Source organism: Gopherus flavomarginatus, chromosome 2 (assembly GCF_025201925.1).
Source record: "Gopherus flavomarginatus isolate rGopFla2 chromosome 2, rGopFla2.mat.asm, whole genome shotgun sequence".
Taxonomy (NCBI): Eukaryota; Metazoa; Chordata; order Testudines; family Testudinidae; genus Gopherus; species Gopherus flavomarginatus.
Genome location: NC_066618.1, coordinates 279,590,987 through 279,613,256, shown reverse-complemented (window position 1 = coordinate 279,613,256; position 22,270 = coordinate 279,590,987). Strand labels below are relative to the sequence as shown.

Sequence of the window (22,270 nt, the reverse complement as noted above, 5' to 3'; positions counted from 1 at the left end):
TTGGCCACCAGACAAATAGTCTTCACTGCTGACTAACCTTTTCCATCAGAAGCATCACTCAGCTTTCTGTTTGTGTGTTGACTGGAAGGATTCAACATGGTAACATATCCACAAAAATGCTGCAAATCCACTTTGTCACTTAATATTCTCAGTGCTTTATGAACACCCATATTCACACGAGAGAAGTCTAGCACAGGAAAAAAAAGTACACAAGTTTGCCTTTGCATCACTGCAAGAAGGTAGTACAGCAACCATAGCACCACTATTAGTTAATATCCAGGAAGTCAGGGGTAGACTTCTGATGGCGATTCATTTAGGCATTTGGAGATTTCCCTTCCTTCTGTAGCTCCTAGATTCAGATATCATGATGGTGGTTATGGTATGGGAAACTCGGTAAATGGATAGCTTCTTCTTCCCCATTCCAAAAACAACATAGTACCTTAAGATACAGTGGGAAGGAGGGAAGAGAGGATGCAAGAATTAGTGGGAGCCATTTTCCGCACACATCCCTTCATCTGCCAGATGGCAGAGTATAGCAATTTCAATGCTGGGCCTCACTAATGTCCATCTCTTCCACTAAGATGCAATCTGGATCTTCCACAGTACTTTGACCCAGAATTTATGTGAAGTACTGTACATTATGAAGCACAAGATAATACTGCAGTGTTCCCAGGTTTTGAGTCTAGTCACAGAGGAACTACTGGGTTTTGACATTCAGCTGCTGATGCCAGGATGAAGGGGGGGAAGTAAGAAAGACCCTTCTGACTTTCAGCTCAAAACTTTCCACCTGAAGATCAAGGTGAAAGGATGCGGGCCACTTTGCCAAAGATCAACAGGAGGAGAAGTGAATGTAGGAAACAGCTCATTGTAAATCTAAACAAATAAACTGGATTTAGACTCAGATCAGGAAACTAATGGATGGTTTATGTTGGTTTGTATTTTGTCCAGCACCAATTTACAGTTTCAGGTGTTAAATCTCATACTTTGTACACAGAGAGCTCAGCTTGGAAGAACAGTAGAACCTCAGAGTTCCAGACACCTTGAGAATGGAGGTTGTCTGTAACGCTGAACAAGACGTTAAGGACTTCTGCCACTGGGAGGGGTGGGGGATTGGGGCTGCAGCCTTAGAGGTGTGTGTCAAAGCTTCTGGCCCTCAGGAGCACCAGGACTCTGGGCTTTAGACCTGGACGGACCGTGGGGGCTCGTGGCTTCAATCCTGTGGCTCCGCTCCCGGTTTCAGCCTCACAGGGGGCACCAGGGTTTGGGGCTTCTACCCCAGGAGTGACGCCAGAGCTTCAGCCCCACGGCTCTGTTCCTGGCTTCTGCCCGGGGTGGGGGCACGCTGGGGCTCAAACCAGCACTTCCCTGTTGGGCTGAAGCCCCAAGTCCTGGCACCCCCCACGGGGCAGAAGCTGGATATAGAGTTGTGAGACTGAAGCCCTGAGCCCCAGAGCTAAAGCCCCGAGGCAGTAAAGTGTTTGCGGTCTGTCTGACTACTTCTGATTCCACAGGGTATCCAGTTGACTGGAAAGTCCATAATTCTGGTGTTCATATCTTTGAGGTTCTACTGTACATGACCATCATCTTTCTCTCCACCCCCTTTAATCTTCAAAATGATTGACTAAAATAAGTTTAAGAAGCACTTCACAATCAGTAAATTTCTGCTTCACTAAAAGCAATTGTGCTTGTGCAGACCTTGAAAGTGAAGATTAGGAAATTTAAAGGGGACATCATTAACTTGGAACTTCTTTAAAAAAAAAAACTGTGTTCAATTTTTTATTTTCTGTATTACAGTCATGCCCCAGAGTAATAACAGATAGTTTAGCTGAATGCACAATTAGGAGCTCACTAACCGCCTAGATGTTTTCATTTGGCAGTGTTCTGTGGGCATCACAGCAGTGATGAGTCTTGTGGAGAATAAGGTAGATTTAAAAGTTTTTTCAATAAACTTGCATGCGACACAAAGAGCAGCAAGGAGGTGCATGTAGCAATGATGGGCAATAAAAGCTGGTGTTGTCCCAGTAAGTTTATGCACGGAAAGAAAGAGGGCCAGTAAATTAATTGGAAATTGGGGTAATGGTCATAATAAGACTATCTTCCTCTACATTTACAGCAGCACCCTGTGGACACTATGTAAGGATCCCTTCAATTTTCTCTTCCAACTTTAATCAATAGTTAGTAACAATGAAATCCTCTGCTATTAGAAAGTAGGCATTAATATATTTAGTTTAGCCTCGCCAAACACGATAGTTGTACAATAGTACTGAAGCCTTTGTTGCAGAATTCACATTAAAGACAGTTACCTCCTTGCTGTTCTGCTTCCTCAAATGGGAAAGGAATATGCATAGTTTCCCCCATTCCGTGCATGCCATGTCCCTGAACACCAAGAAATTAAAATCAGGGAAAGAAATCCATATATACTGCTAGAGCTTGCACTGATTTCTCAGTTCTATTTGTTCTCTTTTGTTTAAGAAAGGCCAAATTGGTAATGCTAATGTAACAAACAAGTAGACCAGATAAGATGTTTATATACTGAAGACTGTGGCTAGTAATTTTAAACAAATATTAATGTAAGCAACTCAAAGTTAAAACGTAGTAAAAGAGGAACAGTTAGCTTTGTGTTTTACTAATCATAACTACCAAGTTTAGCGTCATTGTTAGTTTCAAAATGGCATCACAGCATGGAGACCCTCATCCACAGAAATACTCAAGTAACTGCTTTTCTTTTTCACAGAGGCTATTACAGGTCAAGCATTTGGTGGTATATACAATACGAAAGTTACTTAATGTAATTCTAACCGTTCGCTTATTTGAGTTATTACTTTTTCTTTCAGTTGTTTTCTGTATCTCAAAGAATTTAGCTAAACCAGTGAAATACAAAAAAGGATTCATACACAATGTCATACTATGGTATTTATTTTACTAAAACATTAAAGGCAGATATACCTATATATTTTTTTAAAAACCCGATGTAGTAGTTAATGTCAATAATTTAATTAAAGAACCCTTCATTTCAGATGTTTATGAAGAGCCATAGAAATGCTCTTCACACTAAAAGCAATAGTGAATTATGTTTAGCTGTTTTTGATTTAGATACAAGACCTAAATACCAAGTAGTCTCTCAAGAAGTGCTTTTCTTAGATGAGAACATTTTCAAACAGAACTACCTCTTATTACACACCATCTTGGCCTATAAACCTCAGTATTTTCCTTCACCTTGAAACTGCCTTCTCACATCCCCTACACCTGTGAATCTGCATCTCGCCACTTTGCAATATTGCTCAGGTACATCACTTTCTTAGCCACACTTATGCCAAAACCCTTGTCTATGACCTCATCTTCTCTCATCTTTAATACTGCACCTCTCTTTTGGCCTCCCCAAATCCCAGATGTCCAAGAGCCTTCAACTGGTTCAAAAGCCTTCTCATCACTGATGCTGGAACACTTTTATAGCAGGAGTGCTGAAATCCATCTAACGAAACTGCAAACCATGTACGCTCAAAAGCAACGAAAAAAAGTACAAATTCCCACTCGCACCACATGGGATTCTCAAGATTCATGAAATAATGCTAGCTTCCTTCTGACAGCACCAGCAAACTTTTCACAGTGAAACCTGGGGGTGCTGCAGCACCAGCTGCATCCCTAGTTCTCATGCCTGTGCTTCTCATATGCCTCTCCTGACATATGAATAACCTTCATGTATCTACCTCATCAAATCCATCTCACCTGAAAACCTCTTTTATTTGTTAAAGTTGCTTAACTTATCCTCCTTTCCAGAGTTAATACAGTTAAAATAACAAGCAAAGAGTCTGGGATACAATTTGTAGGAAAGTCAGTGAACAAAAAGTTGTGCAAGAGTACAAAAACACCCTAAAAGTTAGTACAAAATTGTACTAAGACAAAAAGATTATATGGTTAGAAAGAAATAACTTCAATAAAAAAAATTTAGTATAGAACTTTCAAACAATAGGCATCTATAAAGTACAATTGTGATGCATCTCATACTTGTTGACTACATTTTAATACATGGACTACATTTTAATCTATATAACTGTATATGAATCACACAACAGCTTTGGCTCAACATTTTAGTGACACAGTAATATACAAACTACACAATAAAGCCAGTCAAAATTTTTCTAAGTTCAAAATTTTGAAAAAAAATGGAAAGAGTTTTGAAAAAAAAATGTCAATTTTTTCCATTTTCTTTCAGCCACCTTACATTACATATAAGAAAAAAAATTACTGAAATTAAGCACATTTTATCATATTCATATAAAGTACCTGAATTAGAACGGCAGAATGTGTTAAAGCATCATTCAACATTGTCAATACGTTCGAAGTTAGGACTACTCCTGGGTCATGACCCCAAGATGTTATTAGTAAGCGATCATAACCCTAAAAGAAAGAAAGAAAATAAAAAGCAGTAGTAATTGATTGTTCATGTATATAAAAGCTAAATCATTAGGCTAATAGTAAAGTGTTACAATTAGGAAATTACTGCCAGTATTTTCAGTAATATACCATCTTATATTGTGTCATAACATCACTTTTATTCCCATGCTCCTGCTAGTGATGGAGGCAGAATTGAGAGGTTTGGGGTTTCCTAACATGCTAGTACGAACAAGATATATCTGTCAAGTCTTTGCAGAAATGTGCAGATATCGCAATGTTCCTTGAGAAAGGGAGATTAAAATATTCTCATATAAATTTGAAAGGTAAGAATATGTGTTGAGAAACTTCAAATTTGCCAGCAGTAGTCAGAATGACAGTGGTGTTCTATCAACGTGGAGTATATCTTCAGAGAAAAATAATGACATGGAAGCACCTTCCTCTTCTCTAAAGATATGGTTGTGACAGAGCCTCGTTTTAGAAGATTAAAAAGTCCGAGGAATGTCTCCTGATAAAAAGTGTATATTTTTAACAAAGTGACACTGCAACAAGCAATAGCGGAAACAAGACCAACAACATTTTTGCATGGTAACAAAAAAAGGGTGTGCAGATGGATAAGATGTCCCAAGATAAAAACTTATTGGTATAGAACTTGAGAATTTTTGGTACAAGGAAAGTCTGCTATGTCAGCAAACCTCAAATCTGATTCCACAAGGAAATTTATAAGGCAGCTACATATAAACAAACAAACAAACAAACAAAATCACACTACACATTTGTTAAGTACTGAAGCTTTGGGTTAGGCCTCACAGTTAGAATCAAGATCCAGTTTGTTAGTATTATAGAACCTCTTTGCGGACTGGGAATCCACACTCACCTGACCTTTTATTACTTTATTTTTGAGACATGACTTTTCCTCATGCCAATTTTAAACAAAAAATAGGATATAAAATGAGGGAGACAGAGCAAAACAAGATCTCTGTGTTTTCATTCCTGATGCCAGAAACTGTTGCTACTGTAGCTACATCAAAGGATGCATGCATCTCTCTGTCTACCTCCACTCACTCACAAGGTCAGTTTCTTAAATGTCTCAATTCTCTTTGGGAAGGGAGACATGAAGAATATATAGTCCTGTTCCTCAGTTTAAATTGATATTTGACCAGGAAGAGATGCTATAATTTTAGTTCAGCCAAGTTTACCTTGGCCATTGCAACTTTCACTACCAGGACTGTGTCTTCCATTTAACATCTCTGACACAGACAAAATGGTAGGAGAAAACTGCCATACCTCCTTTAGTCCATTCAAAGCAATATGAACAGTCTCATCCTAATTGCAGAAGACATCTCCAGGTGCTTCAAAAAAATCTCTGTTCTAGGACCCGAACAGTCTCCAGAATAAAGGTGATGATCTTAACCATCTTCTCAAACTTTGAGAGAAATGTGCGTGTGTGAGATTTTATTTTGGTTTGTTTTGTTTGGGAGATGAAGGAAGAAGAGAGATCTGATTCCCTATGGTAGAATCTTTGCACTGTGGGGTAGAAGCCTAATCTTTGTCAGCAAAGATATGCTTACTCCTCATAAGTCTTCTGCCACTGCAGCCTCCTGTGTGTCCGGACAGCACTGAACAACCACCATCATCTAAAAAGTGTTTATTTCATACTAAGAGGAACTGCAGTATGATGCATTAAATTAAAGCTGGGGGAAGTAGAATCAAGTTTGCTGGAATGGCATTGATACAAACCACAACAGAAGCAATGAACAGTTCCCTTGTTGGGAGAAAATTCAGATTCTATTTTGGAAGTAGGGGAGGGAAAAGGCATATAAAAATGTACCTGAAAAATATCTGGAAGTTTTCTAAGCCTTGTCCCTTTAGATAGCAATAGGGATGGTGGTCCTTGACCAGTAATATGGTAAATATACAATTTGAACCAAACCGAGCTAACTTCTGGTATAGCTGGTCCAATATGCTGAAGAAAGAGCAATCAAAAGATAAAAAAGCATCATTTGAATTGCAACTATTACAAGTACAATTATAGGTTAGGAAAAAACTGCAGAACTTTGTTATTTTACTACAGTTTGGTACACTTAAACCATAACCCTTACAAGCAGATGGGACTGACCTCATGGCCAGTAGCTGCAACACCTCACTATTACATGGTGAATCCAATTTTTAAGCTTCAAACTCACCTGTCCCTTCATTCCCAGGGTATAACAGAAATGGGAAGGACACCCCTGCTTGAAAGCTAGATTTGTTAAAGTTTGCTAAAGGTACAGTACGTACACAGCTATTGGACACTTGCTCAAACACAATGCTGTAAACAAGCTGGTTGTTCTATAGAATTTGGTTACCAAGTTGTTGACATTACTTTTCCTTTTAATTTATACTGCACCATATGTTTTGCTATTCTAACTTTCACTGCGGGGGTCTGATATGTGAAGCTAAGTAATACACTAAGTAAACAAACTCAGGAAGCAAGATACAGTAGCTTCACAGAGGATTATATAATATCATTTTCCTAAATTTTTGAAAGCTGATCCCCCTTCTGGAAAATTAAGCCTATGGCACCCCTTCTCCCACAGCTCTGGCATATGTCGTGAAAGGCGTATCCATCTTAGTTTATTTACCATTCAGGGTTGTTTTAGTTATTTATTTTTAATGAAAGCTGATAACTTGGACAACACAGGAGAAGTCTTCTTACACCTTCCCCACACTTAGTTCTTCAGGCACCCCTCAGGGGGCCATGCCCCAGCATTTCGGAAATGCTGACAGAATGTATCATGTGAGGGCAAGTCAACACTTAAAACACTGTAGCACTTTAATGAAGATGCTCTAAGCCAGCAGTTCTCAGACTATGGGGTGGGCCTCCCAGGGGAGGAGCGAGTATGTGTCAAGGGAGGCAAAATTGTTTTCCTTTTCCTTTTCTTTTCTTTTTTAAATGAGCTCATGCTGTCAGCTCCAGGGGGCTGGGGCTCGTGCAAAAGGGCCGTGCATGCCTGGGAGGTGGGATAAAGGGGACAGCCGGAATAGAGTGTGGTACTTTAGAGAATAAATTAAGGGCTTTATTACACCATCCTTATTGTGATGGCACAGTCCCTTACTATGTGCTACTCAATATGAGTGCAGGAGAGTGAAGTAGATTCTAAAATAGTATCTCTTCTGGAAGATGCAAAATATCTATTTTGTTTCCTGGCATTTACACTGATAAAAGATTAGAAGATTTTATATCCAAAGGGCTCACAGTAAGGGACTTCTAAGAACATGAATTCAAAATATTAAATATATATAAGGGAACATCTGTCACAGAACTTCTTAACTAGAGAGATAATTACCATGCAGACATTTAGTAAACAAATTCAGCTTAATAATAAATATGCACATTATACCTCACTAAATTCTGATTTTCATGAAACAATTGTACTATAATAATACTGTAAAAGCAGCAGAGTCCTGTGGCACCTTATAGACTATCAGACGTATTGGAGCATGAGCTTTTGTGGGTGAATACCCACTTCGTCGGATGCACCCACAAAAGCTCATGCTCCAATACATCTGTTAGTCTACAAGGTGCCACAGGACTCTTTGCTGCTTTTACAGATCAAGACTAACATGGCTACCCCTCTGATACTATAATAATACTGTTTTATGTGCAAATCATTTAGAGCAAAAATTCAAATGAAGGTACTTTCTATGAAAAAGAGCCAAAGAAAACTGCCTTTATGTTAAAAGTATTATTTCAAAAATGAAATGCAATAAAATCACAGACAGATTCCTTTCAAAATGGATTTTCACCTGGGGAGTGCAGCTGCTGACAGGTCGAATTTCATTGGTGAGTGGCGTCATGGAGACAAGCAGCGTATAGTTTTTGTTTAGAACTCTACTGCAGGTTGCAGGATCCAAGCCCAGCAAACTCTCACACCGTAAGAGATCCAAAGGAAAACCTACATTAATAGCATCAAAAGACACTTTGAATACAGCTAGAAAAGGAACATACACAACCGTTACAATTCTAACATATGAATCAGAAAACAATCCAGTTCTTTCCCTGAGATATGTTGGTTCTTCAGGCTGAAAGTAGAAGAGTCTAGTCTGTCATTAGAATACGGAGATACACTATTTTTACAGACCTGTTTTTCAGAGTTGAACTTTTTAACATTAAGCAGCTTGGCTTTTGACTGTTTAAGCTACCTCAATATCTTAATCAGGTATTTCTGACTATGTTCTAGAAGATGTGTTATAAAAAACCATTAAAATATAAAGTTAAATTGGCATCTACTCTGCTTACTCGGGAGCAAAAACATAGGCCAGAGAAAATGGAACATATAAAAAACTAGCTGTTATCTTGCTTTTTACCCAATGCTAGGGGGATGGCCAATGCCAATGTTTTGGCCAGGAAAGGATTATGTCTAGCACCTGGAAGTATTCAAGAATATGCTGACATACTGATGTACTACTTTACTACAAAGCAGTATTTCAAATCTATGCCAACTTGGCCTCTGATAGAGAAGCATAACTTATACCTCACTGCCTACTTGACCATATGAAGAAAAGTTTCCTACTCAGTGAATTACAAGATTCAATATCTAATATTAAAGAAAAATGGTTACCTATTCAAGGCGTGGGTGCAGACATGTATTCCACTCAGATGTGAGTGCGTGCCCAATGCACCGAAGCCAAAGAACTTTGCCTTCGTATACCCACAGAGGTGGTACTTGTGCCCTATGACCATTAGCCCCTCCCCTTGCAACTGACCCCCTCATAGTTCCATCCCACCAAACGTCAAGAGCAGAGACTTCGATGAAGAGGGAAGGGAGGGTGGGTTGTGAAATACATTTCAAAGAACAGTTACAGAACTGAAAAGTAGCCATTTTTTATGTCAGTGGTTGTAGATGTGTATTCCACTCAGGCAACTCACAAGCAGTAATCAGAGGTAGGACTTGGAGTCTATTTAAATAATGATTGTAGCACTGCCTTCATGAAGTTTTTATCTAACAGAGATGCTCCAGTAACTAAATGATGTTTGGTAAGGTACGTACAGAACCCCACATCACAGCCCGACAAATATCCAATATTGAAACATTGCTGAAAAATGCAATTGACAACACTTGGGCTCTCGTCAAATGAGCCCATAATGACTGTGGGGATGCAGACTGAGCTACTCCATAAGCTTTAGTAATACAGGAAGTTATCCATCTGGAAATAATCTCCACAGAAACCACTTGATCCTTCATTCAATATGCATAGGAAATAAAAAGTCAAGGAAATGTCCGAAAAGGCTGTTCTCTCTAGGTAAAATGCCAAGCACTGTCCCTAAGTTTGATGAACCTTCAAAGTCATCAGAAGGCAACAGGGGAGCCACCCTGCATGGAGTGGAGGAGGAGGTTCAGGGTGGACACAGCCAGCTTGTTACTTTTAGCAGCAGGCAGTGCTCCACCCCTGCTGCAAACCCTCCTGCTGTGGTAAAAGATAACTGTTATGCTCTTCTTGATACAGGAGAGAAGGAATCACCCCCAACAGTTAAGGAGGGGAAGCCTCGTACCCCTAAGGCTGGGAGGTCTGCTGCCACCACTGCCACCACTGATAAGAAACGTAGGGTAGTGGTGGTTGGAGACTCTCTGCTGAGGGGGACGAAGACATCCATCTGTCGCCCTGACCGTTCATCCCGGGAGGTATGCTGCCTGCCAGGGGCCCGTATCCGAGATGTTACAGAGGCATTGTCGAGGATTATCCGGCCTTCTGACTACTACCCCATGCTACTCATCCATGTGGGCACAAATGATACTGCGAGGTGTGACACTGAGCAGATCAAGAGTGACTACAGGGCTCTGGGAGTACGGGTTAAGGAGTTTGGAGCGCAGGTGGTATTCTCTTCGATTCTTCCTGTTGAAGGTAGGGGCCCGGGCAGAGACAGATGCATTGTGGAGGCGAATGCCTGGCTGCGAAGATGGTGTCGCCAGGAGGGCTTTGGCTTCCTTGACCACGGGATGCTATTCGAGGAAGGACTGCTAGGCACAGATGGCGTTCACCTTTCGAAGAGGGGAAAGGCCTTATTTGCACACAGACTGGCTAACCTAGTAAGGAGGGCTTTAAACTAGGTTCGACGGGGACAGGTGAGCAAACCCCACAGGTAAGAGGGGAACAAGACCTGGGAGATGGGTTGGAAACAGGAGGGAGCACGGGCTATAATGGTAGTGAGGAAGGAGGGTCAGGGCAAACCTGGGAGGCAAGATCAAACCAGTATCGTAGATGCCTATATACAAATGCAAGAAGTATGGGTAATAAGCAGGAAGAACTCGAAGTGCTAATAAATAAATACAACTATGACATTGTCGGCATTACTGAAACTTGGTGGGATAATACACACGACTGGAATGTTGGTGTGGATGGGTATAGTTTGCTCACGAAGGATAGACAGGGGAAAAAGGGAGGAGGTGTTGCCTTATATATTAAAAATGTACACACTTGGACTGAGGTGAAGATGGACATAGGAGACGGAAGTGTTGAGAGTCTCTGGGTTAGGCTAAAAGGAGTAAAAAACACGGGTGATGTCGTGCTGGGAGTCTACTACAGGCCACCTAATCAGGTGGAAGAGGTGGATGAGGCTTTTTTCAAACAACTAACAAAATCATCCAAAGCCCAAGATTTGGTGGTGATGGGGGACTTCAACTATCCAGATATATGTTGGGAAAATAACACTGCGGGGCACAGACTCTCCAATAAGTTCCTGGACTGCATTGCAGACAACTTTTTATTTCAGAAAGTTGAAAAAGCTACTAGGGGGGAAGCTGTTCTAGACTTGATTTTAACAAATAGGGAGGAACTTGTTGAGAATTTGAAAGTAGAAGGAAGCTTGGGTGAAAGTGATCATGAAATCATAGAGTTTGCAATTCCAAGGAAGGGTAGAAGGGAGTACAGCAGAATAGAGACAATGGATTTCAGGAAGGCAGATTTTGGTAAACTCAGAGAGCTGATAGGTAAGGTCCCATGGGAATCAAGACTGAGGGGGAAAACAGCTGAGGAGAGTTGGCAGTTTTTCAAAGGGACACTATTAAGGGCCCAAAAGCAAGCTATTCCGATGGTTAGGAAAGATAGAAAATGTGGCAAAAGACCACCTTGGCTTAACCACAAGATCTTGCGTGACCTACAAAATAAAAAGGCGTCATATAAAAAATGGAAACTAGGTCAGATCACAAAGGATGAATATAGGCAAATAACACAGGAATGCAGAGGCAAGATTAGAAAGGCAAAGGCACACAATGAACTCAAACTAGCTATGGGAATAAAGGGAAACAAGAAGACTTTTTATCAATACATTAGAAGCAAGAGGAAGACCAAGGACAGGGTAGGCCCACTGCTCAGTGAGGAGGGGGAAACAGTAACGGGAGACTTGGAAATGGCAGAGATGCTTAATGACTTCTTTGTTTTGGTCTTCACTGAGAAGGAAGGAATGTCTAATATAGTGAATGCTTACGGGAAGAGGGTAGGTTTAGAAGATAAAATAAAAAAAGAGCAAGTAAAAAATCTCTTAGAAAAGTTAGATGCCTGCAAGTCACCAGGGCCTGATGAAATGCATCCTAGAATACTCAAGGAGTTAATAGAAGAGGTATCTGAGCCTCTAGCTATTATCTTTGGGAAATCATGGGAGACGGGGGAGATTCCAGAAGACTGGAAGGGGGCAAATATAGTGCCCATCTATAAAAAGGGAAATAAAAACAACCCAGGAAACTACAGACCAGTTAGTTTAACTTCTGTGCCAGGGAAGATAATGGAGCAGGTAATTAAAGAAATCATCTGCAAACACTTGGAAGGTGGTAAGGTGATAGGGAATAGCCAGCATGGATTTGTAAAGAACAAATCGTGTCAAACTAATCTGATAGCGTTCTTTGATAGGATAACGAGCCTTGTGGATAAAGGAGAAGCAGTGGATGTGATATACCTAGACTTTAGTAAGGCATTTGATACGGTCTTGCATGATATTCTTATAGATAAACTAGGAAAGTACAATTTAGATGGGGCTACTATAAGGTGGGTGCATAACTGGCTGGATAACCGTACTCAGAGAGTAGTTGTTAATGGCTCCCAATCCTGCTGGAAAGGTATAACAAGTGGGGTTCCGCAGGGGTCTGTTTTGGGACCGGCTCTGTTCAATATCTTCATCAACGATTTAGATGTTGGCATAGAAAGTACGCTTATTAAGTTTGCGGACGATACCAAACTGGGAGGGATTGCAACTGCTTTGGAGGACAGGTCAAAATTCAAAATGATCTGGACAAATTGGAGAAATGGTCTGAGGTAAACAGGATGAAGTTCAATAAAGATAAATGCAAAGTGCTCCACTTAGGAAGGAACAATCAGTTTCACACATACAGAATGGGAGGAGACTGTCTAGGAAGGAGTATGGCAGAAAGAGATCTAGGGGTCATAGTAGACCACAAGCTTAATATGAGTCAACAGTGTGATACTGTTGCAAAAAAAGCAAACGTGATTCTGGGATGCATTAACAGGTGTGTTGTAAACAAGACACGAGAAGTCATTCTTCCGCTTTACTCTGCGCTGGTCAGGCCTCAGCTGGAGTATTGTGTCCAGTTCTGGGCACCGCATTTCAAGAAAGATGTGGAGAAATTGGAGAGGGTCCAGAGAAGAGCAACAAGAATGATTAAAGGTCTTGAGAACATGACCTATGAAGGAAGGCTGAAGGAATTGGGTTTGTTTGGTTTGGAAAAGAGAAGACTGAGAGGGGACATGATAGCAGTTTTCAGGTATCTAAAAGGGTGTCATCAGGAGGAGGGAGAAAACTTGTTCACCTTAGCCTCCAATGATAGAACAAGAAGCAATGGGCTTAAACTGCAGCAAGGGAGATTTAGGTTGGACATTAGGAAAAAGTTTCTAACTGTCAGGGTAGTTAAACACTAGAATAGATTCCACAACTTCCCTAGGCAATCTCCATCTCTGGAGATATTTAAGCGTAGGTTAGATAAATGTCTATTGGGGATTGTCTAGACAATATCTGGTCCTGCCATGAGGGCAGGGGTCTGGACTCGATGACCTCTCGAGGTCCCTTCCAGTCCTAGAGTCTATGAATCTATGAAACATGGTGCCTCATCTGAGACCCAATATGCTGGCTGTATCGGCATTGAGGTAGGAAAAGAAGTCAGCACCCTGAGGACTGGACAGGATATCACATTCCCATTTGGTACTAACTCTGAAGACAGCACAGACATCAGGGTCAGTACTTATTCTAAAGATGTACCACAGTCATCATTGGTGCCAAAGATGGCAACAGTTCCAACGGACCACTCAATACTGATAAGAGGGCAGTGCTCAATTGTCCACTGTGAGCATTAGGCAATGCAGGCAACTGGGATATCTTTGCCGTCTCACCAGGCAGCACTGCCCATATCAATGGTTTCTGGGCTACTGAATGCTCCTGAGTAATTAGAGAAACAGTAACAGCGAGAGGCAAAGCAAGCCTAGTATTCTAGTAGCAGGGAAACAGTTGATGCTGACGTTGTTGGTACCAGCATCTCATGGATGGCATTGGAGTCAACAGTACAGTGTCGAACTGATGCTGCCTTGGTAACAGAGCAGACAGCCCAGCTCCATCTCACATCCTGGTAGATCAGTCCACACTACTCCTGGAAGAGAACAATGAGAGCTCTGGAGTAGCTGCAGTCCATTTTGTGAGACTTTTTTCTCAGAGGACTCAAGGAAGGAGAATGATCTGTCTTTCTGCTGCGAGAGGCATCAAAGTCTGGCTGATGAACATAAGCTCACTCCAGCTCTGAAGTTCTTTTGAGAGGCCGGACGATCTGTGGAGGTCCCTTGTATCAAAGTGTGCCTCATGGCCAGCACTCAAGTGCTGCTTGAGTCTCAAGTCCATTGCCATCTGCATTCTTTTTTTAAGACTCGCAGATGGAGCACCTTTCTCTAATGTACCTTTTTCCGAGCCACAATAAACACCACATGTGGGGATCACTATTGGGAATAGCCACCCCACATAATGGAGTGTTTGAATCCTGGTGACAGCATCCCATCAGGATGGCAAGTTAATCTAACTATTCTTAGCTAATACTAGTTAACTATTTATAACAAAAACTCAAAAGACTGAGATAAAAAACAGCATGTGGGAAATACCACATGAAATGCTCCAACTCTAGTTGTGAGTAGTGAGAAGGAATGGAGGGGGTCGGGTGGCACTATCCTTAAATAGCCAGGGGATGGGCTAATGGCCACAGGACACAAACTCTGCCCCTACGGGTACCACTATGCAAAGTTCTCTGGCTTCGGAGCACTGGTGCACACATATACACACCTGAGTGGAATAAACATCTGCAATCACTCAAAGAAGAACTAAATGCCTGCTACCAATCCATATTACACTTTTTCTATTATCTGCCATTATACCGCAGTATAAAAGATACTTGGGCCAAGTATATTGGTGTAAATCTGGTGAAATACCATTGATTCAAGATAGTAGAGCAGTACTTAGTTCACTTGCTTCCAAACAATCCTCTCTACAGAATAGAGTAATACCGCTGAATAGTATGATTCTGCCTTCCAATGACCTAAACTAGGGAGGTGCTGAGCATCTAAATATCCCAACTATGATTAGCATGGAGAATGCTTAGCACCTTGTAGGACCAAGCTCTTATTTGTTAAAACAAATAAAATCAACCTTACTGACAGATTTAGTCATCATAGAATTGCAATTTTGGGGTATATTTCAGGTCCACAGAAATAGCTGAACTAGCAGCAGGAAAAAAGTTTTAGGGGTTCACCTTGATGATGGATTTTTGCAGTGAAGCATGTTTGGAATTTTTTTGAGGGAAGAGGGATTTTCACAGGCATAAAGGGCAACTAGGCATTCAGCTCCTGTGTGTGTGTGAAGGGTGGAGGCAATGAGAGTTGTGCCTAACTCCCCTCTGTGTCGTTGAAATATCTCCACTTAGTACATTTAGGCATGCAGAAATATTCCTCCTTTACTATCCCTGAAGGTTTGTGCTTTGGAACCATCTCCCTCCCACACCAGCCCAGTTTGTCCTTGGTCTTGCAATGAAATCAATCTAGTGTTTCGAACACCAATCTACTGCCATGTAAGTGACTGATATGTCAAATGTGACAAGGATGGATCACTGGAGGCTCAAAACAGGCAGGAGTGGACTCCAAGGCTCAATTTCAGGAAAGCATCCATTCAGAAAGGGCACTTAGTGAAAAAACTCTTTTTAAAGAGAACACATGATAAACAAACTTAACTCCAAGAGATTGGACAGTTTTCCCAAAACAGTAACTTTCATTGTACCGTTATTTGGATGTTCAGGTTGTGCAGCTTGTGCCACGAGGTCCTTGTTATGCCGCAAAAACAGTATTGTGTTTCTCAAAGTAAGTGCGTGATCAAAGTATCTCTGTGCCTCCCCTTCACCTGTGCTTTGAACCTAAACAAAAAATAATATGAATGCGTATGTTGTATACTGTTTCTCTAAATACCAGTTCCACAAATACTAGATTAAGAAGTTATTACAAACATTCTACAGTCAGCATTTAAAAGGTGCCATTGTCTTGAAGTTTTTCAGCAAGAATGATCCACAGCAACAACCAGGTTAAGTGAAAGCTGGCAAAGCTTGTCAAATACTGTAATGTTAAGTATATTAGCGTGACATTAAAATTGGGGGCAGGAGAGGAATCCCAACAAATATATCAAACAACTTCAGTTGTACTGTATCATCATTGTTCAATATAAAACTTACCACTTTAGGGGCTTCTGTGAAAGGATGCTATAATAAAGTCATAGCAATTACAGAAAAAAAATTACAAGTATACAACTATATAGTCATCTTAAGGAATTGGTTGGTTTGTTTAAAATTATGGTAGATATAAGATCAAAAGGTGTAAAAAAAAATTTTTAAAAACAACAGATCTGGAAAATTATGGTCTGTAAATTCCAATCTTTAATGATTCAAAAGCACGTGCATGCAAAAGTGTATGCACATTTTTGAGATACCCAAATCCAGCACACAAAAAACCAAAGCGAGCACACAAGTTCGTGGTTGTGTGCATATGTATCTACAGATGCATGCACACAAGGGTTTGTGAGGTTTCGTGTATTTGCATACCTTCACTTAGCGATTGCACTTTTATACATGCACTTCTGATAATGTGGCCTTAAAAAAAAAGTCATTACTGGCATAGACATACAGGATAGTCTCCATTTTAATGGGACATGTGTTCCTACCAATATTATTATGTACCAAGAGGGGGAACAAGAAGCTCCTAAATCAAAAGCACAAGACCAAAATACATATCAAATACTGATAGTGTGATACACACAAACAGAAACATCTTAAGCGCTGAAAAACTTTAGACTGTACACAAGAGAGTTACCTTTTCAAGTTCCACAAGAAAACTGTCCAGAGACTCATCTGATAATTTTCCAACTTCAAACATAGTTACCGCATGACTTTTCAAGTTCTGCAATAATATAATCCAAATATATTGTATATAAGATTTTTTTTATCTTTCACAGATTCTTATCTCTGTGAGCGGGAGATTTAACATATATGTTTTTGTAAAATAAAGACAAAATTTGCTTAAACAAATGATCATTAAAGTTGCTAAACAACTGAAACAAAAGGTTCTAAAATCATCAAAGCTGTATTATACTAAAAGCCAAGACTTAAAATGTTTTCTACACATTTGATCTTCACATAGACAAACTGAACAATCTGACATACTGGTGAAAGATTCCCCATCATCAGAAAGGCAGTGAGAGTTGAATCAAACAGGAAGGCAATACGCTTTGTGTGTCCACTAGACAGACTCAAGCTGCTCACGCTGGCTGTGTCAGCTAATAAAACAAAGAAAGAACTTGTAATCTTATTTGTTTTATTTAAGAATAAAGACATTTTCTTTAAGCAAGTCTTAAAATCATAGAACTAGATCTACGCATGAACTAAACAAATAAAGCTCACATTATGCCATACTGAGTCTTATACATAGTTCCTTGCCATTACTGCAACACTATATAACTCTCATCAAATTTAAAATCAAATTTAAAATTTAAGTTTGCAGTAATTTTATTTTCATTCAGGAAGAATTCTACTAACATTCATAGCAAAGATTGGTTAAAATAGAACTTTTTTGAGGTCGGGGAGGTAGGGAGATGCAACAAGAATAAAAAGTGGGAAAATAACTCAAATGCCTCTCTCTACGTATTCTGGTTGGGTCTATGAATAATTAGCATTTATAACCTCAAGACATTTTACAAACATTAACTAATTAATGCTACTGTATCAATTCAATGTGGGTGCTAACCTGGATCTTCTTGACTGTTGGTGTCAGTATCTGTAGCTGATGAACAAGCTTCCTGTACAGGAGTCCTGTTTTCCCCACTGTCCCATGAAAGCAGCATCCTTTGCGGATCCAAAGTACTCCTATTAACATAAAGTCTGTATCTATCATCACTGTAGCACCATGGCAGCAGCTCGGCCTGCTAATCTCATGATATCTCACGCATGCTCAGTGGCAGATTATGAAAACGACTGCAAGTTCTCTCAAAGCCAGATCAAATATTTCACACCAATGTAGAAAGCCTATCTGTTGATCCAGCTCCTGCCCTCAAACTATCCCTCAGCCAGAGATGTCTGAATTCTCCAACTGATGACTACAAAAAAGGTCAAACAGGTTTTATTTATTTCTTGATAATAAGAATGCCCAAATACTGCAAGTTGTCTTGCCAACCACATAAATGCACCGCCAATTACAAGTACACACATCACCAGCCACACTGAGATAGGCTGTCATGGAACTACCATGGAAATGGCTACTTTTAGTTTTTCAAATCAGGAAATAAAGTTCTAAAGACACAAATCAAAATACAGAATAATTACAAATTCACAGCCATAAAACATTAAAGCAAGTACACAGTCTGTGTTTCAAAACCAAGAAGCAAGTATTCTAAACCAACATGTCAACACTTAAAGTATTATTTGCAGCACCTATCAGCGAATTTTACCACCAATAACCCTCACATATACCCAAGAGCTACATATATGTTATTCTCATTTTCTATATAGAAAATGAAAGAAAATAATTAAATTATTGCCAGGACCACAAAGGGAATCACAGTGCCAGAATCAAGGGTAGGATTTAGAATGTACCACCTCCCAGCTCTGTAGTCAAAATTATACTTTCCAAGAAGCTCAAGAAACATGGCAAGATACCTACTTCAATCGATTTATGGAAGGAATGTTCCTCCATGATGAATGAAGATTTTCCAGATTCATTACTTGGCCTTTTTTGTGGGCGAAACCCAATCGACAATACATGGACACAGCATTCTGAAGAGACAAACACACACACACGAGATCAATAAAAACCTGCTAAGTTTCACAATGTAGTTTTAGTATCTATTTAAGAAGCCATGTAGTTAAACATTGGAGGATTTTCACTTTGGACAATTAGATGCTTTGGATGTACTATTCAGACATACCTTCACCAGTGATAAGTCTATCTCTAGAACATTTGCAAGCTGAAAAATAGGAAACAGATAAGAGACAAAATAAGAATAATTGATAAGTGATTCCAGGACTCCTTTGCTATTAGCCAAGAACATCTTTTCTAGTTCCAGTTGTACAATCTATTGTCATTTCACAAGTGGTTAAGAGAAAGGAAAAGAAATGCTGAAACCTCAGTCCAATACTCCCTTTCTTAAGCAGCAAGAGATTCAGGATCAAATACTCCACTGTGTTACTCCTTGTGCAGTCATTTACACCAGGGTAGACTACATGCAAAGTGGATGTAAAATGTTATGATTTCAATTTATTTACTTAAGCATTTTACACTCACTATACACTGTAAATGAGGACACAGGGCATTGGAGGAATCAGGCCTAGTCTTACAACCTGATTCTGTTTTGAGAAGGGACCATGTAAAAGTGACACTTACTCACAAAGTCTACTCCCCGGGCTTTCACTGTCCCATCCTTTCACTTTGGTGACAAAGATAAAAATACAATATTTTTTACTCCTGTTAACACCACAGAATCAATCCAACTATGAGAGGGGGAACCTGGATTCTATTTTTTCTTGTGCACCATCAACTAAGTTCCAATCACAGGTTTAAGCTGTAAGTTACCTGTGAGCAAACCCACTTAAGGCAATAGAGTTGTATATGCCCTGAAGTAAGGACATAATTCAGCCTGCAGAATCTTTATTATAAAAGATTGAAAAAGTCAGCTTGGCCCTCAGGAACCCCACAATGCCTTTTTGCAATCACTTTTCCAAAGTGAAAATGCACCTCTAAGTAGAGACAACAAAGTAAATAAGCAACCAGTATTATGAATATTAACTATTTGCAAGGATTGTTCACTAAAACTCCCACCCCATGCTGTTCCTATGCACTCTTTTTGCCAGGGGAAAGGTAGTACTATTTATGAAAAAAATTGTGTGTTTTTTAATATTTTAAACAAAAGCAACTAGTACATTCCATAAAGCAATGAATATTGTTTCAAAACTCTTATCCCTAGACTCATCTCTGGAAAGCTACATACAGTCATATGGCTGTGGACGTGGACACTGACAATAGGAAATGCATTTCTCCCTATCTGCCTTTCAAGTATATCACCAGCCTGTTTCCTGGCCCTTCCAGTTTCCCTCACCCTCCTGATACAGAAACAAGCTAAGCATTACTTACCTCTGCCACATTAGTGTGTTCATCTATTGAAACAAATATCTTGTAGAGAAGAGTTTCAAAGTAATCACCTTGCAGTCTGTTCATTACAAAACCTTCAAGAGGAGGCACTGGAAAGAAGAATTATTTTTAATACTATGGTTTAAAAGCTTTAAGTTTTCAGAATATTTTTACTGCTTAAAAGCTGAGAGATTTATTTTAAATAACCAAACTAAACTTTGCCAGCAACACCCCTCTGCTATGTACATTGGCCAAATTGGACAGTCCTTATGTAAAAGGATAAATGGACACAAATCAGATATTAGGAATGGCAATATACAAAAATCTGTAGGAGAACACTTCAATCTCCCTGGACACACAATAGCAGATTTAAAGGTAGCCATCCTGCAGCAAAAAAAAAAAAAAAAACTTCAGGACCAGACTTCAAAGAGAAACTGCTGAGCTTCAGTTCATCTGCAAACTTGACACCATCAGCTCAGGATTAAACAAAGACTGTGAATGGTTAGCCAACTACAAAAGCAGTTTCTCCTCCCTTGGTGTTCACACCTCAACTGCTAGAAGAGGGCCACATTCTCCCTGATTGAACTAACCATGTTATCTCTAGCCTGATTCTTGCTTGCATATTTACACCTGCCTCTAGAAATTTCCGCTACATGCATCCGACAAAGTGGGTATTCACCCACGAAAGCTCATGCTCCAATACATCTGTTAGCCTATAAGGTGCCACAGGACTCTTTGCTGCTTTTAATCTAAACTTTATTCTAGTTCAGACTACGGGGTAATTTACAATATTTTCCCTCCAAATTCAGATTTATTCATTTGGCTTCTCTGGTGCCTTTTCAACTTTACACATCTCCCAAAACTTAAACACAGTTAAAAATCTAAAATCATTTTATGAAATATTTGCATTCAGCTATTTTCTAATGATATATTCTCCCACAAGAGCTAAAGCCATTCTGCTTGGCTGCATCATAAGACCCCACCTAAATCATCCTCCAGTCAGTCACCAGCCCATCCACCTGTAAAAACTCCTAGCCTACTTAAAAGGTCTATGAAAGAGACTAGTTTTGTAGCATTTCTGAATGGTTAATATGTCTGGACTGTGGTGGAAAAAGGAGAGAAGAGTTGAGGACCGAGCTACAGTTTAAGTGTCTTGCCAAGTCTAAACTGTAGCAGGGTGAGGTGGTCCCACTGTAACCAGGTCCCAAACCACTTAAACCAAACACAATTAAACCCTGCCCTTGAAATTCCATCCCAAGTATCTTGGGAGCACTCAAAATAATAGTAATTGCTCCTTGTATGCTGAACCCTTTATCCAGTGGACAGCCACATTCTGCAGAAGCTCAAGTTTCCACATGGTCCTGAAGTACAGCACATTACACTAATCAAATGTTGAGGTGACAGAGGCATGAATGATGGAAGTGAATAAGCAATCAGTACTATGAATATTAACTGATCAGAAAGAAAAGACTTTTTTTTAATATAGATAAGTTTCTACATTTATAGTACCCATGTTAACTGCAGATACACTGAAATAAGGACAATTGTTTAAATTATACTTAAATGTCTTCATCTCCACATATGTTAAAAGCAACTTTATTACTTCAGATAGAAATATAAGTTGAAAATAAATAAATACTAGCATCAGGATAAAGGATAAATTTTTAGCAGCAAGTTGGAAAGCCACTGAATAAACAAGACGAGTTTTCATCCATCTTAGTGTTATGTTTAAACAGATCACTTTAATAGAAAAAGACAAGCAGCACCCCAAAAAAAGGAAACCTACGTCATCCAGAATGAATCTCTTCCCAAGAAAACATAGCTACTTCTGCTAATACATACACTCACCTGCTATACAACTGTCATCAGATATTGGTACATCAAGGTAAATAAATCCTTTGTTATATAAACCTTTAAAAATAAAAAAGGTACGTCATTTTAGAAAGATTGTTTACCAAATTTTAATATTAGTAAATGCTATATTTTTCCCCCAACGTCGATTCAGGAAGTTTTAACTTCTCCCACCCCACACTCCTGAACGATATATAATTACACAGCTATGATTAGACCAGAAGACTAAACAGAACATTAACTAGACATGACACTGAAGCAGAATCCTAATTATTCACAGCACAAAAATAAGGTACAATTTGACCCACAGCCATACATTTACTTCAGAGACAGGGATTAGGAAGGT

At 39.7% G+C, this 22,270-nt stretch overlaps 1 protein-coding gene across 1 annotated transcript in view; it reads right to left on the bottom strand.

The window, feature by feature from the left end:
- Window positions 1–22,270, bottom strand: part of FAM91A1 (family with sequence similarity 91 member A1) — a 58,295-nt gene that overhangs the window by 15,434 nt on the left and 20,591 nt on the right. Inside the window, exons 8-20 of the mRNA XM_050940791.1 lie at window positions 21,922–21,984; window positions 20,077–20,183; window positions 18,875–18,913; window positions 18,610–18,722; window positions 17,698–17,816; window positions 17,118–17,230; window positions 16,768–16,854; window positions 15,689–15,821; window positions 8,182–8,330; window positions 6,224–6,358; window positions 4,285–4,398; window positions 2,304–2,376; window positions 38–187 (exon numbers count right to left, since the gene is read on the bottom strand). Coding sequence (XP_050796748.1) covers window positions 38–187; window positions 2,304–2,376; window positions 4,285–4,398; window positions 6,224–6,358; window positions 8,182–8,330; window positions 15,689–15,821; window positions 16,768–16,854; window positions 17,118–17,230; window positions 17,698–17,816; window positions 18,610–18,722; window positions 18,875–18,913; window positions 20,077–20,183; window positions 21,922–21,984 — 1,395 coding nt within the window. The remainder of the gene's footprint in view (window positions 1–37; window positions 188–2,303; window positions 2,377–4,284; window positions 4,399–6,223; window positions 6,359–8,181; window positions 8,331–15,688; window positions 15,822–16,767; window positions 16,855–17,117; window positions 17,231–17,697; window positions 17,817–18,609; window positions 18,723–18,874; window positions 18,914–20,076; window positions 20,184–21,921; window positions 21,985–22,270) is intronic.